Source organism: Cheilinus undulatus, linkage group 14 (genome assembly GCF_018320785.1).
Source record: "Cheilinus undulatus linkage group 14, ASM1832078v1, whole genome shotgun sequence".
Classification (NCBI taxonomy): domain Eukaryota; kingdom Metazoa; phylum Chordata; class Actinopteri; order Labriformes; family Labridae; genus Cheilinus; species Cheilinus undulatus.
In genome coordinates, this window is record NC_054878.1 from 23,210,587 (window position 1) to 23,232,802 (window position 22,216).

At 39.1% G+C, this 22,216-nt stretch overlaps 2 protein-coding genes across 17 annotated transcripts in view; one reads left to right on the forward strand and one right to left on the reverse strand.

Moving 5' to 3' along the window:
• LOC121521417 (clathrin coat assembly protein AP180-like) overlaps nucleotides 1–14,174 on the reverse strand; it is a 37,105-nt gene extending 22,931 nt beyond the window's left edge. For 14 of the 15 annotated variants that reach the window (XM_041805389.1, XM_041805397.1, XM_041805403.1 and 11 more), the window contains exons 1-5: nucleotides 13,558–14,174; nucleotides 13,161–13,439; nucleotides 2,809–2,951; nucleotides 2,241–2,316; nucleotides 100–202 (exon numbers count right to left, since the gene is read on the reverse strand). In XM_041805389.1, the coding sequence (XP_041661323.1) occupies nucleotides 100–202; nucleotides 2,241–2,316; nucleotides 2,809–2,951; nucleotides 13,161–13,290 (452 nt within the window). In that variant the 5' untranslated portion in view covers nucleotides 13,291–13,439; nucleotides 13,558–14,174. The other variant, XM_041805388.1, reaches the window with a different exon arrangement.
• A 556-nt stretch (nucleotides 14,175–14,730) lies between these two features.
• Nucleotides 14,731–22,120, forward strand: pgm3 (phosphoglucomutase 3). Of its 2 annotated transcripts, none has more exons than XM_041804585.1 (13): nucleotides 14,731–14,819; nucleotides 15,396–15,604; nucleotides 15,835–16,019; nucleotides 16,172–16,239; nucleotides 16,340–16,473; nucleotides 16,560–16,755; nucleotides 17,871–18,028; nucleotides 18,108–18,191; nucleotides 18,267–18,365; nucleotides 18,468–18,587; nucleotides 18,678–18,800; nucleotides 21,230–21,403; nucleotides 21,490–22,120. In XM_041804585.1, exons 2-13 carry the CDS (start codon nucleotides 15,398–15,400, stop codon nucleotides 21,577–21,579), a joined length of 1,638 nt encoding a protein of 545 aa, XP_041660519.1. In that variant the 5' UTR covers nucleotides 14,731–14,819; nucleotides 15,396–15,397; the 3' UTR covers nucleotides 21,580–22,120. The 2 variants fall into 2 exon arrangements, with proteins under 2 accessions (XP_041660519.1, XP_041660520.1); XM_041804586.1 differs by having other exon boundaries at nucleotides 14,812–14,889.
• Nucleotides 22,121–22,216: the final 96 nt, after the last annotated feature.

The following is a 22,216-nucleotide window of genomic DNA, read 5'->3' on the forward strand; positions in this document are numbered from 1 at the left end:
TGATGATAGACAGGAGCTTGAAATCTGAACAGTGCTGATGTAGGAGAAAGCAAAAGCATGAAAGGAAGTGCTCCGTTGAACAATGTTTGTTTGACTTACCCTTTCTTGACTCTGGTGAAATCAAAAGCCATCTGACGATAAGCAAAGGCTTTCTCATTCAGGTATCGCCCATACCGTCTGATGAATGTAGACATGTCATAGCCTAAACACAAAATGTAAGTCAGGATGCAGAGGAAATAAGTGCATCCACTGGTATTTCGTTTCTTTCAAAAAGGACTCCTTTTGATAAGCCTATTCTCCTTTGTTAGGATTTCTATGAACTGGCCTTGACATTGTCCTCTCATAGCTAACATAACACCAGCACTGAATCATTGGAATACTTCCAATGATCCCACAATTAATTGTAAAAAGTAGTGTACAGTTGATGGTTGCTTAGTCAGCATTATAGACCATCATGCATTCCATTGCAAAGCTTCAACCAACAGACAGGAAGCTGCTCTCATCAATAACAGAAAGAGGAGAGGAGCATAAAGTTTGGATTTGGATGCATTTTTTTCCCCTAAATTAATAATTCAATGTGTGTCATCTGGCAAATCCATCTTGCAAAGCTCCAGCCTGAAACTCTTCTGCCAGGTCTGTTAACAGGCTTGACCAACCAGGATAATTTGAGGAGAATGAGGCAGTAGTTACAGCTTGAGTTTAGTTGTACTAGAAGCCCATAGCAATAGCTGCTGTTTGTGTAGCATTTATCTTGGATGTAGCTATAGTATAGCGGTAGCTTATCATAACTTGACCACATTACTTTATCAAATAATGAACAAAGAGCAGCACCGAAGACTTTTCATGATGGAAAAGATACTTTGCTCTTCCTGACCTACTTCAGCATGAGTTTGCAATAGTGACAGGCGGGGTTAGTTGTACCGTAAGCCAGTATATACAATGGCTGTTACCAGTGTAGTGTTAAGCTCAGATGTAGCTGTAGTATAGCAGCAGTTTAATCAGAACAGGACCACATTTCTCCATTAAAACAAGAGCGAAGAGCCACACTGAAAGCTTTTCTTAGCACAGAAGACGTTTTTGCACTTCTGTTCTCCTGACTGACCTAACCATGAGTTTTATCCATCAACATGCTCCACTGTTCATAAACTAGCATCAGCCTGTCCAGCTCAGGCTATAGCCAGAGCTGTGCATGTGTAAGAACTAATTTTGTCTTGTTGCTCTGGTTAGCCCATAATGAATGTGACAGACAGAACATTCGCCCTATCACCTTCGGGGAATTTCTTAAAAAGTCCTGCCCTTCCCAAACCCTTTGCATCGTAGGTTTCCCAAATGAATGTGAAATATATCCATGCAATGGACACTGTATATAAAACCATCTGTCTGGTGTAGCAGGTTATGAGATTGTTGTCCATGTACATAAATAAGATGTGGCACTAAAAAATGTTTCATTACATACTAAAAAACACAGATCTGTGTTTTTATTTGTTTTTATTAATTTATTTGTTAATACTTGTTATTGTTTTGCAAAAACAGTATAAAATCTGTTATTTTGTTACAGTTACTCAATTATAACATCAGTATTTTTAATTGTTTTCTGGCTGTTGTTGCAGCTTATATCAGTGTGTGATGACAATGATGTCATTAGTGGCCGGTTATTTGTGCCAATGTGTGCACTACAAAGTCCACTACAGAGTACCCCTCCCTATGGAGGGAGTAGGGAATGAGTGTGTCATTTTGAACACAGCCCATGATTCAATAGCTAAATTCATAGTAGATGCTAGGTATCAATTTCTCACATAAATAAACTAAAAAATACCCATTTACTGCTGTATTGCTTTATAGTTTAGGAATTAACCACACATTTATGGCAGATCTTGTATTTCAAGGTTGCAAATATATTTCCCCCCAAATGCTTACAAATGCATCTGTAACATAAATGTGCTTCTGAAGCTCACAGAATTAAAACACAAATGACAGGGCAACGATGAAAAAATGAAGCTATAGGTCATTGGAGTATAAGAGAGTAATTCAACATGAGGCATTAACAATCTGAAGTGCCAGCATCTGTTTGCATTCATGTGTGCATGTATGAGTGTGTGTAAAATTACATGTGTGATCACATCCAGGCCCTCCTATCTGCCAGATGGCTCTCTTCCTGTTTCTTTTTTTGCACTGCCAGATACTGAGATCAGCTCAGCAACGAGCCACTACTCTAAACCATCAGAGGGAGGCTTTCTTACCGTGAGAGCCGGTTTTGTCAATAAAGTTGCTGAGGTTGAACAGGGAGGTCCTGGAGGCCAAATACTGAATGAACCTCTGAGAGAGAGAAAGAAAAAGCGTTAGATATTAAAACTATGGAGTGCCATGGAGGAAAGAAATAAAGCTAAAGCAATATAAGAATGAAACACTTTTATACATGTAGTGCGTGGCAGATTTACAAGCCTGAATACATTTATTACTGCTCAAAGTCTACACCCAAAAGACTTATCCAGCTTATGTTAGGAATTGTTTTCAAAGCCTCAACAAATCTCTGAAACTTAAGCACAAAACACAACCCACAGAGCAGAAAAAGACTAATTTTAGTTGTGCAATGTGGAAACCTTCTAAGCTACTCATTGACCTTTTAAACCAAACATTGAAGTCAGTAAATCCACTTGATTCCACAATTAATGCCTAAACATTCAGCATAGTGTTCAGCCTAGTCAGGCTCCTATTTTTATTTTATTTCACTAAATAAACCGGCATTCATATCAAGCACATACTGAGTTGCACCATGTCAGATTTGTCTTTCTTGATTCCCCCACTTACCTCATTGCCGTGGACACACATGTGATGGGTGGTGACAAGCGCCTTAAAGACGACCACCCAGCTGGCGTTGGTGGCTCGCTCAAACAGCGTGTCGGCCATCTGAGGGATGTTCACATTGGTGGTGTTGGTGGCTGACACCAAATCTGCAACACAAGAAAATCATCGGTCAAAGATCCTTAATTCAAGTCAATAAAGACACATAAAAACTTAGAGAGGCGATACAAGGCGTTTATTCATTAAGGGAAGTTGCAGTTTAAGAGGTGAGTCAAGGTTAGTTTAGTCTGAGACATAATTTGAACAACTCTGATTAAACTTTGATTAAGTGTTCACTGCAGAGCTTCTCTAAACTCTCAGGAGAATAATAAACCACTGAGCCCATACACACACACCCACACTGACAGTGCACACAGAAGAATAATGCTTCGTCAGCTCTGCTCCCGTGGTGCCAGTTCAGACACTCAGACAGAGACGTCTCCAGCAGGGAGAGAGCAGAACATCACATCAGCACAAAGGCGGAATACAAAGCACCTGGGGGTGAAAAATCAGCAGAGACTCCTTCTTTGTAACACCACAATGTACACTACACAAAAATATACGTACTAGTAAAACTAATTGATTCATGGTCAGGATGAGAATCCAGTTTACAGTAGTAGGTAACCATTCTAGCAGGAAACTAAAATAAAATCAACAATAAGATACAAAACAATATAAAACGTCACAATTCTTATATTATCTTGTATTTTTACAGAATGTGCTATTCATCATATTCACACAGCAGACATTTCCTTTGTCTGAGCTCTCATGATGGGTAGTTCTGATTCCTTTAAAATGTCATACTGCTCTGGTCAAATTTCACAGTTATCAAAATGTAGCTAATCTGTTATTGTGTAACTTACTTTTAGACAAATAATATGGCTGTTAAACACTTAGATTTTAAAACTGTGATTAATCTTGGAATTTCTTTGGTTGATTGCAAGTAATCTCACCTTTTTGTCACATTTTGAAATTCCACAATTGCGCTAAATCCGAGCAGCAGGATGCACTGGCAAACCCCAACTGTAACGCTCACAAACTCATATCGAAGCAGGTCGCCAGAAGAGCGAAAACATCTTTCCCATCATGAAAAACTTTAGTGTTATTATTCTTTGTTTCATGCAGAAACATGGTCAAGTTCTGGTAAATCTAATGCTAGGCTAGAGCTATATCTGAGCTAATCACTGCAATGAAGGCAGCCATTGCAAACGACTTTGAGTACAACTAAACCCCGCCCATAGCTACCGCCTTGTTCTCCTCAAATGACTCTGATTGGTCCAAACAGTGTTTGGTTCGGCACAGCCATTGTGGATTGGAGCTTTTCAAGATGGATTTGCCTAATGACAGGCATGCAGTCTAGCAAACCCATCTGCTTTGCAAGGTTAAATGCTGATGGCCCATTATTAATAAACAAACAAAAGACATTGGTACAAAATCCACAAGGAATTTTCGCCATATTTTAAGTTATAACAGCATATTTGCTGAATCATTAATAGATAACTGTAACGCTCAATGGACTTCCGAAAAGGACAGTAAACCGACTCAAACTGATCTAAAACGCTGCAGCTCGAGTTCTAACAAGACAAAGAAAAATAACACATCACATTCATAGTAAAAATCTTCACTGGCATCTACTTCAATACAGAATTGACTTCAAAGTATTAGTTCTTGTTTCTAAATCTCTGGACGGTATGGCACCCCAGAACCTTTCTGAACTGCTCACAGACTATCATCCAATCAGACCCCTCAGATTATCAGATACGGGCCTCCTTAATGTACCTAAAGGTGCCGTGCTATGGAACAGGCTGCCTGCTGACCAGGAGGACATTTTCTAAAGAGTTGTCTGAAAAGGCTGGTTTCCTCTCATATCTTTAAACCTAGTACAGTAAACTACATTTTGTCTTTGAGCTCTCCTGGGAAAAGGCCTCAAGACTTGCACTGTATGTTGGAATATATTTCTGTTTGTGTGCTGGGGTGGGGTAGATTTTTTTATGGCTACTTTGGGATTATGTGAATGGAGGAGCTGTGTAGTTAAGTAAATTTCTATTACATAGTATTTTTTCTTTGCCTGAAAAGGAGGTTCTTTTTTACTTTATAGGCTATTAAAGTTTTTCTACAGAGAAAGAGCGAGTATGGCCCACACTGTGTAAAAGACTGCACTGGTGAGGATAACATAATGATAAAATAGGAGCATAACAATCTTTTATTCAGATTCCAGTGATGCAGAACATTACCTACATACTGTCCATGCATTTTAACCTGTCCTGCTGACATTGAAAGGTAAGAGACAAGGACGGCTCTTATTGTATCCATATAGAGTGCCAGAGAGGACTGCAGCAGATATTGGCAGGCACGTCTGATAATGGACGGAAAGGGGGGCCATTATATTGAGCAGGCCTTGGCTTTGCCTTGAGAAGTAAGATACCAAACTAGCAGCAAGGTGATGAATGAGAGAAGGAGGAGGAGAACGAGAAAGCCCCTTTGGGTAACAGCAGGAAGTCTGTTGACATGAATAAGTGAGATACAGAGAGAGGTGACGACCAGAGCAGAGAGGCTGTGGATCATAACAGGCCAGCAGGAGGCCAGACAGGGGGTCTGGGGGTTAGAGAGGTTAGGATAGTAAGGGGGGATGTTGTTAGCAGATTATTGCTAATCACTAGTGCTAGTCCTTCTATGCCCATCCCCCATACAGCAAACATTCAAGCTGTTTACATGCATACACTCGTAAAAAAATTTTTTAAAGAAATTTCAGGACAGCTGGTTCTAGGAATCTGCTTAAGTTGCTTCATCACACATGTCTCTACCAGAGGGTTTCCTTATAGGAGAGGTGAAAAAAGACTCAAGAGTTAAGATATGATGTTAAAAAACACAGCAGAAATCCAAGATACCAGGCAGAGCAACTGAGTCTAACATTATAGCCCTTTTCCCACATTCAACCCTGGAATTTTCCAGAAAAGTTTAAGGTAACCTATCCAGATCATTTCCTGAGTTGCCTGTTCACACTTGTCCCACAGCAGGATATTATTCTGTAGTTTGCCTATCAGTCAGTGGAGAGGTGGGGGAGGGGAAATCTAGGGGGCTAGCAGGGAAATTTCAAAGTCTATAGCCTTATTCAAACTTGCACAAAACTGCTTATACATTTCCTGAATCTACCTGGGTGAATCCAGAGTTTTTCACCCTGAAATTTCCCTGCTAGCCCTTGATGTATTCTCTTCCTCAGTCCACTGTTGACTAAAGCCCTTTTCACGTACGCTACCCTAAAATTTTCTGAACAATTTAAGGGGAAGCCTACACAGAAGATGTTCCTGAATTTCTTAGTAAGACTTGTCCCTCACAGCAGTAAGTTTGCCTGTCAGCCAATGGGGTATACACATTTTCATTATACACACTGGGGCTTATTTCACACATTCAAACCTGACATTTTTCAGAAAAATATCCAGAAAATTTCAGGCAGACATAACCAGAGATTTCCTGATTTTCTTTTTCACACACATCCCTTACAGCAGGATGTTTCACTGGAGTTTACCTGTCAGGCAGTGGAGGGGTGGGGAAGAGGAAAAATACCTGGTGTTCAGAGAAGAAATTTCCAGGTAAAGTCAGGGTGGACAACTATTGTCTGCATTCACACATGCAGCTAACAGGAAATTTTCCGTACTTTTGAGCAAGTGTGAATCGGACTTGACATACAAACTGCAGGAAAACATCTTGCTGTCCAGGACAAGTGCCAACAAGCAAGTCAGGAAATAGTTTTTTGGAAATATGTGTGAAAAGAACTCATGACAGATTTTAAACTTCATATTAATGCCATGTATGATTGGAAATATTCTCACTATCACTGAACTGTGGAAAAGAACTAATTGTGTGATGTACATGTATAACCTCTGCCTGCATGCTTGCAGTCCTGAATATGTCCCGCTGTGTTCACACATGGTCTCATCCTGAATTCAAGCCAAATTTACAAGGGAGCTGGCAGGAAAAATCCCAAACAACTTTGGAGTGAAATATCTATGTGTTTGCGTTCACACATCCTGCAGACATTTTCTAAAGTTTTGTGCATGTATGAAAACAGCTATAGCTGTTTAAGACTACTTGTTTCACTGTGATCAGCTTTTTGTCAGCGGTGCTGTCGATATCCGTTAGTATAATGATTTAGAATTATCTTCTTCAGAGAATATAATGTAAAAGACAATATCAGCGCTAAAAATCTAAATGAAAAATGACTTTCTAATTATATTAGATGATTAGATACTGTATACAGTATATGACAGATTGACTTTTAAATTAATAGAGTAATCTTTGATCTTCCTCTGATCTTTGTGTTACTAATTATGCTCCAGTCTCTGAGTACTGCCTGACCAGATGGTACCAGCCTCACTGTGACATCTCTGATCGCGGCTGATGTTTCTGTTTAATGAAGGCTGAGCTGACATTAATCACTTTTCCAACTATGGCGCCTATGTATTTAGTCTTTTCTTCAACACCACATTTTTCCCTTTGACTTAAAGCCTTTCTTCATGATTTCCATTCTTTAGATCTTCTTTTTATTGATTCTATTTTCCTTTTCTTCTTTGTGAAATGGCTGAAGTCTAAACTCCCCTAGGCCTTTTCAGACAACACATACACTCGCTGACAGAGTCCACAATGGCTGAAGTATGATTATGTAACATTATCATGTCACTTGCAAAGCTACAAGATGACATACATTCAAGCATTTTGAACTGAGCTCACATTCTCGGACTTTAAGCCCATAATACCCAATAATAACCGTGTTTATGTACATATGTTATCATATCTGTTTACTGATGTTTAATGTGTTGTCATTCAGGCCTTATCTTATCACATAATCCATGTTTCCTAGCATGCTATCGTTACAGGAAACAAACACACATTGACATACATGTGTGTAGGTCTAATGAGGATTGGCAGAGCTAAATAAAGACTCCTACGGTAATCCACGGCTACACTTCTAATAATGAACTGTGACTGAGGCCTCATGCTGTGTAAGTGAGTATCTTTCCCTGGTCTATGTCTGGGTCTGTCTGCTGTTATTGTTTCTTCATGAAGCCAGAAAATAAGGCAGTAAACACATGTTGACATTGAGTTGATGTTTTGATCCAGCCAGAGAGGGTAATTCTAATTCTATTAGATATTTATAGAGCTACACCAATTTACATCTTAACAGCTCACTAATTCACTTATTTACCACTCCCTACACTCATTTGTTTACTCCTAAATTCCCCACGCTTTACTCAGCTGTAGAGTTAGACTACTGTTCATCTTTTCATTTCTAAAAAAAACATTAGGGATATTGTTGGAGCAAGGCAAATGTTAAACAGAGCATGGATTTTCAATTTCATAGTCAGACACTCAAATAGGATGGTAGAGAGTAAACATATTGAATCACAAAAAGGGGTTTATTTCAAACAGCAGGTTTCTAAACAACAAGGAATCCTAAAAATTAGTGATCGAGGACAGTTATTTGAGTAGCTTAATGCTAAGCAAAGTGCTATACAATTCAGAATAAATGTTATTCCTTTAAAAAGGAAGCCATAAGACTCGTTCAGGGTCTGTACCTGTTCACAGTGAGAAAATCTATTGAATGTGAGACATTCAAATCAAAAGTGTTGCTAGTCACAGCTATCTAGCTTGTAGGTCCTGTGACTGTAGAAGACAAGACAGAGGTTTAATGGGTGAAATTAGTAAAACCCCATGAAAGCAGGATAAGCAATCAACATTTTTATAGTCTCCATCAAATGAAATGCTCAGAATTATATAACAATGCTTCCCAAAGTGTGGGCCAGGACCCACAGGTCAGCCCTGGAACTACTGCAGGTGGGCCTCAGGAGGCCTCTTTTCTCATATAAAAACCAGAAACATGGTTTTGAAACCTAAAATTAAGTTTTAAAGGATCAAAAAACACTAAATTATATGTTTAAATGCCCAACAATTATTTTGTGTGATAAAAAGAACAGTGTCATGGCTTAACTGGTGCTAAATAAACTAGTGACCCTTCATTAAATATTCTGCTATACTGCATAAATGTTACTAAGAAAGGGTTTACAGAGTCACAATGTACATTTTAAATAATTAAAATTAAAACATAAAATATAGGTGACTCTGCAGAGGCCTGAAGAAACCAAATAAATTCTAGTGGCACATTTATTGTACTTAATGGCAATGCAACACTTTATTTAAACATTAATATCTTTGAAAAATTTGCTTTGAGATTCTCTGTTCATGAAGTAAGAATAAGGAGGTAAATGCTTTGAGTCTCATGTTACGGTTAAAGCAGGGGTTTTGGTGGTCCCCAAAAGATTTTCAGGTCTCAAATTGGACCACAGCACACTGAAGTTTGGAAAAGGCAGATATATGCTAACAACAGCTTTAAAATGCACTATTTGTGTTAAGCTAGACTGGTGTGTATTCAGCAGGACAAAAACAATATTTATTGGTGCTGCAGTGCGAGAGTTTATCATTTTGAAGATTATATTTTCTCTCTTGCTTGCTGAGTTTTAGATAAGAAGACAAATAGGGCCCTACCATGTTTGTATCCTGAACATAAGGCTAGCAGTTTGTTAGCTTAACTTTGCATTCATACAGAAAACAGCAGGTAAATTAACCTGGTTCAGTCAGAAATTTAACTAGCGCTCCCAAAGCTAACATTGTATCTGAAATTAGGTCAAGACATAGCAAAGTTAGCCAAGAAAAAGTCAGGCATATTGCCCAACCTCGAGTGAATTCTGGGCGTTTTTTTTACACTTAATTCCTTACAAATATCCAATAGAAGAGGTACAAATTGTGCAGGTGTACAGAACCAGACAAGCTTTTTACCTCCTTTCAACTTTTTATGCTAGGCTAGGCTAACTGGATACAGGCTGCAGCTTCACTTTATTTCCTACCCTGGCTTTGGTATCTTTATCCTACACACGATGAAACACACTGGACACCAACTGTCAGTAAACTGTAGCTGTAGTCTACTGTTTCTTTTTTCAGGTCATGTGCCCAAAAATAGCCTTATCTGCACCAAAAACATGACCTCAGATGAATTTAAACCCATTGCCTTGGGTGTTGAGTAAACTCCTTTTAGTTGACCTTGCATAGACCACATTTGTGCAAATCCCTTCCAGTGTTATTTTTACTACACCGAAAAAAAAAAAAAAAAAAAGAAAGAAACATGTTTGTATACAGAACAAGACTATGAACTGATATACCAAAATTTTATGGGATATTTTACTGCATATAGACTTATACTTATGTTGCATAACCTGCATTTTGGGCAATATTGAGCAACAATCACATTTATGCCTACAAGCCTATCAAAGAGGCAGTTGGATCTTTAACTAGTAATACAGCTGCAGGGAACTGTAAAGTACCATTTTGAAGTACCTTTATAGTTCAAACACCCTTTGCTATAAAAGGAGCTAAGTCAGCTAACATGGAATACACTCCCTACTAACCTTAAAGTCCCTTTAGAGTGATACAAAAAACTTTACGTTGTTATATGACAGGTCACTATGTTCTGAACCACCCGGCCAAATTTCAGTCATGAAAAATATCTCTAAGTTTATAAAATTAAGCTTCGAAATCATGAAAAATGAGGCAGTAAGTCCCTAGGATGAACTGGTTGTGCTAGCTGAATGAGCTGAAGTCACACCCTCTCACTAGAAATACAATCCTCTCAGATTAAAAAAAAAAAAAAAAAAAAAAAAAAAGAAAAGCACTTGGAGTGTACAGACCTCCACCATTAGCCCTATCTCCCAGTAGTGACGAATCCTTTAAAAAATTCCTGGATCCAGATGGTGATCCGGATCACTCCCAAAATCTAATCAGTTCTTCCTTAAGCCATTTCTGATATTTCATGAAAATTTCATGAAAATCTGTCCATAACTTTTTGAGTTATGTTGCTAACAAACAAACCAACAAACAAACTAACAAACCCTGCCAATCACATAACTTCCTTGGCGGAGGTAAAAATCTTCTGATCAGAGCACAACTGAATGGCTCTACCAGAGCAGAGACAGTGGTTGGGGATTAAATTTACTGTTTTCTGGCACAATTCTCTCCATTATGATACTTTTAATGACAAGTAGGCCACCATGGCTGATAGATTTGGGAAATTTACCTCACAACGAACAAAAACATAGCATGTAGCTGGCTGTTAGCAGTGACATTGGCTAACAACAGACTGTATTGAGATGAAATGCTCTATGATTTTATGGACTGGATGTCATGGGCTCGTATGTTAGCCCTACTTGAACAAAACCAAGCTGGGAAAGAAGTGAGAAACTCTCTAACGGTCCCAATCCAAAATTCGGTCACACACAGATATCAGTGTTTTCACACTGAGTGTATGTATGCTTGTACAACTGTGAATATAGATATTTGCACATGAGATATTTATCGTACACATGCAAGTTTTGAATCTATGAATTTGATCAAATGTAACACAGAATAAGTTATTTAGGTATGCTTTTTATATATTTCATATGATTCCCCCTAATGCCAGGGACAGGCATTAGAAATTAGCTATGAATGCTGTGGTGCAGTACACAGAAAACTGTTGTTTAATTCTCTACGTATACTGCATATCTCTCTGCCAAATAAACCAATGAAAAAAAGGAAATAAGAATGAAGCGTCAGTTTGCAATGTAGACGACATTTCCACACGTATGTTATCTTACCAGCTTTTTCACTGTTGTACACTTGAGGTTGATACTGTCACACTGGAAAGACTGTGTTTATATCATTTTTCATTTTAAGATCAACACACCTTGAGCATTCAAATGGACTCAAATAAGTCAACCACCTGTACAGAAAGGCTGTTACAAATCCACACCCATCACCAAAGAAATCACCATTCATGGCGTCTATCTCTGCACTCCAGAGATGATAGCCTTGTCATTTTCTCTCTACTTCCTCACTATCTCCCTCTGTCCAAACCATGCCACCCCCTGACACCTGCAATCTGTTGTCATGGCAACTGCACTGCACCATCCAAACCACCTCCCACACCCACTTCAGCCCCAAGGGTCACAAACGTCCACTGTGCCACAGAAATACAAACGACTTACTGATATTTCAGCAAATACTGAGGAGATGATGAGAGAAGCAATGGCCTTTAAATTAATCAAAGTTCCTATTGTTGGCAAAAATAATATTAAGACATCAAACTTAATCTAAACATGACAGTTTCTTTGAAAATTTTGTGCCTAAAAGTTGAAATTATTCTTCAAATTTCCTTCCATTTACAAGAGGAGCACAGTGGCCTACATATGAGATGCGTGTTGAATTGCCCTAGAAACACAGCTCACAGTCATGGACCAAAAACCTCAAAAAGACTACATGCTCATATGTGTATGCATGATATCTTGTCAAGTCTTCTTAAAGATCAAGTTAAAAGAAATCTCCATGTGTGAAGTAAGGTCAGCCTCACAAGAAGAGGTGATGACAGTTTGCTCAACAGCTGAAGTTAAAATCATTAAAAGCAAACACAGCAGAGGCAGAGAGAGTGAGGAAACAATGGTCTGTGGTGCATGCTAGCATTAGCATGGTCACCTTTGGCTGTGTAAATAATGCAAGGCAGTCATTGGCTGATTATTAAATTATTCAGCAGGGGAGCGGATCACAAGATATAAGGTCCAGGCCCAAGGAACAGGGACCAAACCTGCCCAGATACCACACATGAAAAGAAAGAAGCAATCAGACTTTTACAATCATCTGTATGCAGAGCCATGCGGCTGCTCTGGCCTGACTCAGTATTTGTGGTGGAAGACAGAGATTAATCATGATTTGTCATAAGGTGGCCCCTGCTGTCATCTCTGGATGTGTCAATAAAGCTGTGAGATATGTTTTTTATTCAGCTGTCTCATGGCCTCAGCTCTCCACTTTGAGGTTTCTTTGCACGCTGTGCACACAGCATCCTTAACTGTGTGCACATGCACTTCATTTAGCAGGCTTCCAGGAGTTCTAGTTCTGAAAATATTCAAGGAAAGTGCCCATTAAAAGGTCTTTTCCACTAAGCATGACCTGTCAGTCCACCTTAAATGATGACCTTTTCTCCCCCACTCTCTCTGTCCCTCTCTGGGTTTTCATCATCTTTACAGGAGGCTGACACAGAGGGTCACCAGAGGGGTCATCACCGTGGCTACTACATCAATTCATTATGGCACCACACCCTTTTAAGCAGAGGGGATGTGTAATTGGATGGTCATAATGATAAGATAGCATTAGCATGTGGTTTTGATGGTTGTGAGTGGTTAGCATAGGCTACTGTAAATCCAGGCCTTGCAGCAGGAATGAGGAAGAAGAGCCACACTTACACTCCAGGTGCTTTTTCTTGGGCGGCATCACTTCATGAGTGGTGGCTTTGCACACAGCTCGGGCCATATCTGATCCCGTTAGCTGGTATTGCGCAGCGGCAATGCGATCCGTGAGCGTCTGCCCCGACATTTTTTCTCCGCTGAATCGACCACCTCAGGAATGCGTTTCACCTCGGGACGATAGAGGAAATGTATGGGTGAAAACCCCAGTTTCTTCCCGGTGCTTCAGTGATCTATCCCGTGCTTTCCGCTCCCCCCGATGGATAGGCCTGTGACCTTCTGTGTGGGCGGATAAAAAAACGCACAAAACGAGCTCAAACCAAAATCATAAACGTTATTTTCGCATCAAAACGTGCGGTCACGTTGATAATATACGTGGTGACATGAGTAGACTTACGCAAGGTTGTGAATTCCCCTCGGCTCGTCCCGTTATAGGCTCCGACCGATTCAGTTCAGCACCTTGGACAGCTAATGCCACTCGGTTATGTAACACTCAGCGGGCAATGAAAGCCGTTTTCTCACCCCGCAGCAATAACTAGATATCTTTCTGATTGATTAAAAAATGAAAGATGTAGCCAGAATCCACGATTATTGGTAAAAGACGAAATGAAAATCAATACTCCTTAAATCGGTCAGAACTCTCGTTTGGAGGAGGGTGCATCAGGTTTGGCTGAGTTTCATCCAGCGTCAGTGCGTTTAAAAAGGATTTCAAAATGAAAGAGGAACCCGCAATGTCAGACTGCAGTGCTTCCTCTTTGATCGGCTCCAAAAAAGCCTGCTTCGGATGCTTTGCCCCTCTCTTATCGGGAGAAAATGCGTACCGCTCTCCGGAGGTGTCGCCAGCACTGCGCAGCGCCAGAAAGAGGAAACGACAGAAGGGAATTTCCTTTCCTCCTTCCCCCCTTGTCGTTTGTTTATTTTTTTTAGGCTTATCTATACGTCCATCTACTCTCCTCCCCCCTCGGTGCTTGGACGGGGTTGGATGGCACACGTCGCATACGTCTCTTTTAAGGGGAGTCGACACAGGGTCACTGTGCAAAAACTCGTATTACTGTGCGCTAAAGGGTTAATTTATGAGCGTGACTGAAGCTCGTGCTGCTTCATGCTACACCTCATCTCTACATGTCTGCACGCACGGGATGACTGAAAATGAAGGTGGAACATTATTATAGCAAAAATTCCCATTCCTCAGACACACCTTTGTATGTTTAAAATTTGTGCTAATAGAGGTAGCCAAATAGGTCTGAGATACATTTGCAAATATTTCTGTTAAAAGACGAGTAAGGGTGCTGGACAGCATGTGTAAATGTGCATTCATGTGGGTCTGAAACAGCATCTCCGGTTAACCATAAAAACAAGAGACTACTTGTTTTAAGGAACATAGCTGCATAAAGTGGAGGAAAATTAACTCTTTTATTTGGTAGTTGATTTTTTTTTTTTTATTGACGCCGTCACTGCAGCACAGCACGATAATGCGAGAAATTTCATCCATGAGTAAAGCAAACAGGAGATTGAAGCGCACTGTGAGCGTGCTTGCGTCACATGACGTATGCGGAAGTGTGGCCACGTCGTCAAGTGGACGAAGAGGCGGAACTGGAGGAACAGGAAGAGTTTCATTGACAGCGCTCATCGCCCGGTACTCATTCACGAAATAAAATAGTAAGTGAATTAAAGACCACCTTATGCTTGAGAAAACAGCTAGGGTTTAGATGTTTCTTGTACATTAAGTGTAAGTACCAGTCTGTGCTGCATGCTAATATTATTGAAGCTTGTCTTTGCAAGTCTCGGTCAAGTTTGTCTATCAGTCAGTTGGTAGGGTTCATTTTACGGAGTTTATCTCTAAAGTAGGCGACGGACTGCTGCTGTAATTTGCTGCAAACTTTGCCCTCTTCTGTCCTTTGGTACAGGCGTGGTTTTCTGTTATGTGGGACATTGTTTAATGCTTTAATTTATCTGGTTTTTTTTTTTTTTAATAACTCAACATATTTTCTGTGACAGTAAAGGAGGCTTTAACCAACTGCTTTATTAAAGGCTTCTTTAAGGTTTATGTTGTCATATTAGTGGTAGAAATTAACCAGTAACTTAATATTTAATGAAATAACTGTGATATTATTCAACCTGCTACACAGATAGTTACATTGTTTCAATGTTTCACGTTTAATTGATAATACATTTGTATTTCATGGTGAGCAAAACACTGACTGCAACTTTTTTGGTCTCTATAATACATTTCAGCTATGGCCCAGTTTGAGGAAGTGTTGAAGCAGTCCAGTCTCCACCCAAAGCCTCCAGGTTTGGTTTTGCAGTATGGCACTGCTGGCTTCAGGACTAATGCCAAACATCTGGACCACATCATGTTCAGGATGGGTCTACTGGCCATCCTTCGTTCTAAAAAGACCAGAGCTACTATTGGAGTCATGGTCACAGCCTCACATAACCCTGAGGTGAGGAGGGATTCATAAATGTCCCATTGCATAATTCCATGCAGTGATTCAGATAGTTCTATGTGTAGATATTTTGTCTTATTTTTTATTGTTAATATGGTAGAATTAACAGTAAAAAATCTTATTTTAAAACCCAATGAAGTTACAAACATTTAAACTTTAATTATGGCCCTATTAGTTTAAAACACCACATAAACATATTTTGATCTTTATTCTTCTTCCTCGAGTAGGAGGACAACGGGGTGAAGCTGATTGACCCCATGGGGGAGATGGTGACACCAACATGGGAAGCCTATGCCACCCAGCTGGCCAACGCTGAGCAGGAAGATTTACTGGCTGCTCTGAGGGATGTGATAGAGAAGGAAGCCATAGACATGAGTCAGGAGGGGAACGTGTATGTGGGCAAAGACACTAGGTATGTATGAGCCTATGTAATTTGGCTTTCATAGGTACACCTATTCTCTCTGGGTAACCATGCTTAAACTTCCATGTAAGTCACAATGTGGCAGCAAACATATTACAAGTTTAAAACAAAAAAAGAATAATAATTTCATCCCCCTTCTGTAGGAGCAGCAGTGCCAGACTTTCACAGGCAGTATTAGATGGAGTATCTGCACTCAGTGGTCACAGTAAAGGTAAGGTTAAATGCATATCTTTATTCTTCTTTGCTTCATTTGTTCACTTTGATTTATTCTCATGTGTTTCATCTTCTTGCTCTTTTTCTGTTTCCCTCAGATTATGGTTTGGTGACCACCCCTCAGCTCCACTACATGGTCTGCTGTCAGAACACACGGGGTAAATATGGAGAAGCCACAGTGGAAGGATACTATAAGAAACTCTGCCAGGCTTTTATACAGCTCACAAAGAATGTAAGAAGTCTGAACCTTTGCATTTAGGAGTGGTTAACTTTTTTTGGATTGTTCATTATACAGTATCAATATTATTTCTCTGCCAGGCGTCCAACTGCACAGATGACCAGAAGCATCTCTCAGTGGACGGTGCAAATGGTATTGGTGCTCTAAAGGTGCGAGAAATGGAGAATCACCTAAAGAAGGAGCTGCATTTATCTCTTTTCAATGATGGCAGTGAAGGAAAACTAAATCACCAGTGTGGAGCTGACTTTGTTAAAGTGCAGCAAAAACCTCCAACAGGTATGAAGGCGCTTTACAGAGGCTTCAGAAGAAAAAGTGTAGTCATTGATAACAGCTAGAAATGGTTCATTGAGTAAAGAAAGGTGTGAGAGGACATTCTCAGATACTTCATGTGTATTTAAACATTCACATTTTATGTAAAGAGAAGATTTATGAAAGCACTCATGCTGGAAGCAGTCCCAGAATGTGCATGTGCTCTAGAAGTAATGCATCCTGGAACCGCTTCCAGCATCAATGGGGACGTACATTTTTAAGTGCCTTTCTCCCATGTTATGATAAATTTATCATTAAAAAACATTGTTTTTCTGTTCAGTAAAGATGACTTACAGGGTGTTGTTTTCATTGAACAGAGTCCTCCATTCAAAATAAGAAGTAGACATGGGTGGAGTAGGGTAGCACTGCTCTGCTCCTGTTATGTTGTATTGTTTTGGTTGAGAGCCCCCTGGTGGAGGAATGTAATATACTGTGCATTTAATGAGGTTTCCATTGTTAAACACATTTTAAATAAATGAAAAAAGCTTTCAAAATGGAAAAAATACACTATATACAACTCAAATATCATTGATATCTCACACAGTTTTTCTCTTTCACCAACTGTAGCACCATCACAAAAATCCCTGAGATTATGCCAATTCAGTTGCTACCTTCTTCTTGATATTGCTGTCCATAAACCTTTTTGAAAAAATAAGTTTAAAAAAGGAGTACAGGAACAAAACAATAAAAAGAAAAGCTGATTTACCCCGCCCCTACTTAAAAAAGTATTAACTAAGTGCTTATATTACTTCTCCTGTATGTTTTATCTATTTGCCAATTGTAAATATTAGCTACAATGTAATGTTGTGATTTATTTAGTTTGAAATCACAGATGCAATGTTTGATAATAAGATAGAGACTCTAAAGTGGTAGACTACTGCCCTATATTTTGTCCATTTAAGCATCTATACTGGTATACAGAGCTCAAACTGTTGTAAATGGGTCACAGTGGGACAGTCTTTATGCCAATTACTGAGCCCTTTTCAAATGTAGACAAACAATTTGGGACCAAATGAAAATTAAAAAGGGCATACCATTTATTTTTGATCACTTTCAACCTCTCTCCATTTGTTTGTGTGAAGGAATGAAGATGAATTCAGGAGAGCGTTGTTGTTCCTTCGATGGCGATGCTGACAGAATAGTTTACTACTACAGCGACTCTGAGGGAGCATTTCATCTGCTGGATGGAGACAAAATCGCTACGCTCATCAGCACTTTCCTGAAAGAGCTACTCACACAGGTATTCCCTAAAAATATAATCAAAAATAAAAAGACAACGAAAGCCAAGCCCTTATTGAGCTGTGTTTGTATCTGTTCAGGCTCATCTAGACCTGAAGATAGCAGTGGTGCAAACTGCTTATGCTAATGGAAGCTCAACACACTACCTGGAAAACACTATGAAGGTAAGTTAACAAACACAATCATTTGTTCTCTTTGTATACTTATACAAAAGGCTTACATGTTTTTATTTGATCCAGGTTATTGTGAGGTGTACTAAAACTGGGGTAAAGCACCTTCACCATGCGGCTCAGGAGTTTGATATTGGAGTGTACTTTGAGGCCAATGGTCATGGGACTGTAAGTAGATCAGATAACAAAGAAAATGCCGTTCTTTTCTTTTCCAGGTTGTGCTACATCTACCACAATATGTTAGAAGTAATGGACTTGTCTTGTATTCAGGTATTGTTCAGTAAAGCAGCTGAAGAGAAAATTCAGCAGTTAGCTGAAAACCCAAGCGCAGACGATGAGATGAAGAGAGCAGCTCTTCTTCTGCAGAACACCATCAACGTCATCAACCAGGTAAACAAAGACACCCTGAATCATTAAAGTAAAAAATCATCACAATAACACTCATGGTAGTGCTGATCTTTGTGCTTTTATCTTCCAAAGACTGTAGGCGATGCCATTTCTGACATGCTGCTGATTGAAGCCATTTTAGCGATCAAGGGTATGACTGTTCAGCAGTGGGACGCAATCTACAGTGACCTTCCCAACAGGCAGCTCAAAGTCAAGGTAATTCTCATTTCATTCATTTTAATCCATCTTGATATATCGTACCTAAATGTTTTTCTTCTTCCACATTAACACTACAAAACAGCACATTCTTTAACTTAAAAAAGTTTTAAAATGTAATTAATCTATTCTACTTGGTTTTTGATATATTACTCAAGTTGTTAAAGTTCAGCCTCTTTTTGATTAGCTGAATGATGAAGCTTTGTCTGATTTTACCACAAGCATGGCTTTCTTTATATGTTATTAAAGTTTCTGTGAGGAATTTTTTAACTGGTTATAAAACAGACCAAAATTAAAGTTTGGTTCATACTTCATACAACAGACTTTATCATTTTTTTTTTAAATCACTGATCTACACCAAGAAGGATAATAGTACTTTAAACTTACATTGTTGTGGATCTCAGTACTGCCAGTGGTGCACGTTTAACAGTTTGCCTTTAAAGAAGACCATACCGTGGTGCCATGCTGGTTTCTATGCCCTGGTATGTTCGCCATTTGTCAAATTGGCCCAACATCATTGACAAGAATTCGGTCATCACCTTTAAAGCATCTTCACACACTCAAACAGTGGTGCTGCTGGTAGGAATGGACACATACTCTCAAGGCATTTTTATAAATGTGCGCTTTTTATGCAGTACCGTCTTCATAACGGTAATTAAAGCAATACCGTGGCTATTTTTTAATAGCCCGGTATACAGTATTACTGTATTGCTGCCCATTCCTAGTGAGCACTCGAACCTTTGCATTGGTGTGTCTGCAGCCCTCTGCTCTTCTCCACCCATATGGTACTTGGCAGTGCAATTTCTATTCCTCTTTTTCTGATCATGTCACCACATTTCCTGCTTGTTCAGGCATGGGCAATCATGGCATCTGAAACAGAGTCAGTGTTAATTTTGTCAACTAGGACTACGACTAAAAAATGTTTTTCCATATCGTAGACTAGACTACAACTAGCTAAAAATAGAACTTTGGGGATAAAAACTCTGACAAAAAGTACATTTAGTTTTCACCAAGGAGACTGAAATTAAACTTAAATACTAGTGCTAGATTTTCAGACATTCAAAACCCAAGATAAGGAGGCTACATGTGTAGGATCCTGAGTAGGGCTTTAGGCTACATGGACTTACGGCAGGGATGGGCACCTTGGACAACAAGATGTTAGCATTATGCTGTGTCAAGCATAATGCTGACTATGACAATTTGGTGTTTGAGAATGGGAAAAATAAAGTTTTTTTCATTTCCTGAAAAGCAAAGGTTTTTAATAAAAGAGATTATGGCCCAACAGCAACAAATTTAAACTAACTATAATTTTACCTAAGGTACAAAATATAATTTTCATCTTGTTTCATTTTAACTCATATGCATACAGTAAAACTAGAAATAAAGGGACAGACACTGAATTCAAGCCAATTCAAGATACTTTGAAGAACATAGTATTTCCAGGCTGTTTAAGGAAATATATTAATTTTGTAAATGTTTTTAGTAATGGATATAAATGTATTTCCCAGAAAAAAATAGAGCCAGTCATATCTCTTATTTCCTGTTAGAAAGCTAAACATGCCAGTAATCAGATCAGATTATGATGGTAATATTTGTGTTGTCCATGTTTTCATGGCAGGTTTTGTCCCTTTTTCTTCATATTTACAATTCTTGTTATTTGAAATAGACCTGCAGGCCTGCATTGAGTGAGTAGAAGGGCCGTGTGTGGCCACCAGTTGTCCACCCCTGATCTACAGTGTATGCTACAGTGTATACTATGGTTAGAGACAGAACTGGAAGTCAGGTTTAACACTGATTCCTCTTTTAGTAAGTCACGTAAGTAAGCCAAACCATCAACAGGAAGATTCATCACTTCCACAGAGTCATTTGTAAAACCTGTAATATCTGCTGCAGGGCAGGTGTTAGCTTAGGAGAGTCACAGAGTCTTTATGGCCTACCATAGCAAACAGAAAATCAGTGTAAAGAATAGTTATTTATTTAATTAGCACTATTAAGCCCTGAAACCACTGTTACATCGTAGTTGTCAGACTAAGTGAGGTAGCATGCCATATAAGCAACCTGCTTTTGACCATTTTTACTGCAAAAACTTAGGGTGAGCAATTCATTTGATTGTAAAAAGAAAGCAGGATGTGTTTTTTCATCAGAGGACAGTAATTACATGTATACAGGAAAACACCAGGGAATAGAAAAGAACCAAAACCAACAGTAGCCAAAAGTTCCTCACAGGAGCTTTACAGGTTTTATGGAAATCTATAGTCATTTTATTGCACTTAAATGCTGTGAATAAAGAAACCTTCAAACAGGAAGGCTTTGGTTTTTAGAACATGTTCATAGGAAAGCATAGTCGTTGTGTATTGCTTCTGGTCTTCTGCTCTTTTGTACACTAATGCCATACCCACACAAATACAGATTGCCATTTTTTCCTATAGGTGTCAGACCGCAGAGTGATAGACACAGCAGATGCAGAGAGACGGGCAGTGAGCCCGGCAGGTCTGCAGGAGGCCATCGACTCTTTAGTGAAGAAGTACAAACAGGCTCGCTCCTTTGTCAGACCGTCCGGCACTGAGGACGTGGTGAGAGTTTACGCCGAGGCTGAAACACAGGTGAGAATTTATTTATCAACCTCTGGGACATTTCCAGGTCTCAGTCTTTATTTCTGATACATAAAGATTTTGTGTCTGTGTTTCAGGAGAGCGCTGATGCTCTAGCACACGAGGTCAGCCTCGCAGTTTATCGCCTCGCTGGAGGAGTGGGTGATGAACCCAAGCCTTTGCACTAATGACTCAAAATTTTGCAAAAGTAACACATCAGTAGATGCTCTCACTAATAGTCAAAATCATCAGTTCCTTTTGTTTTATATTTTCAAATGCCCTCATTAAGTACCAAATTAATTTAGTCCTCTAAATGAACTCAATACTTGACAATAATTTTTGTATTTCTTTATAGTTTTCTGTCACTAAAGATTCAGGACACAATGAAGGGATTATTGCCACTATTGTTCATGGATTTCTACCTTCCTATGTGCCTTTAAATCATGGGGTGTTATGTAGTATAAATAAGCTATTTGGATTTATGTTATGATTAATAACTGTTGCAGTCTTCACAAACAGATTAGGAAGTTTTAATAGCTGTCTTCATTATATTTTGTTTACTATGTCACATCTTACTAAATGAATCTCCTTGAACAGTGATTGTTTTAATTTTTTTGTATTTTGATTATAAAATCACAAGTTTACATCAGCATTGTGGTAGCAACTGTACTTCCATTAAAGCCCTCGTAGCTCTGGTTGAAATAAATTATTGAAGGGATTAAAAACAGAGCCCATGATTGCTTGCTTGCGGTTTATTTAGTAATTTTGAAAGCCACATTCCTGACACACAGGAGAATTAAAAGCAGAAAGGCAGAGAGAGGCTGA

Bases quoted from the DNA above. Each gene is read 5' to 3' on its own strand.
- pgm3 (XM_041804585.1), top strand. From the start codon at position 15,398: ATGGCCCAGTTTGAGGAAGTGTTGAAGCAGTCCAGTCTCCACCCAAAG. The intron at 18,192-18,266 runs GTAAGTTAACAA...TATTTGATCCAG, and splicing joins ACCTGGAAAACACTATGAAG to GTTATTGTGAGGTGTACTAA. The intron at 21,404-21,489 runs GTGAGAATTTAT...TCTGTGTTTCAG, and splicing joins ACGCCGAGGCTGAAACACAG to GAGAGCGCTGATGCTCTAGC.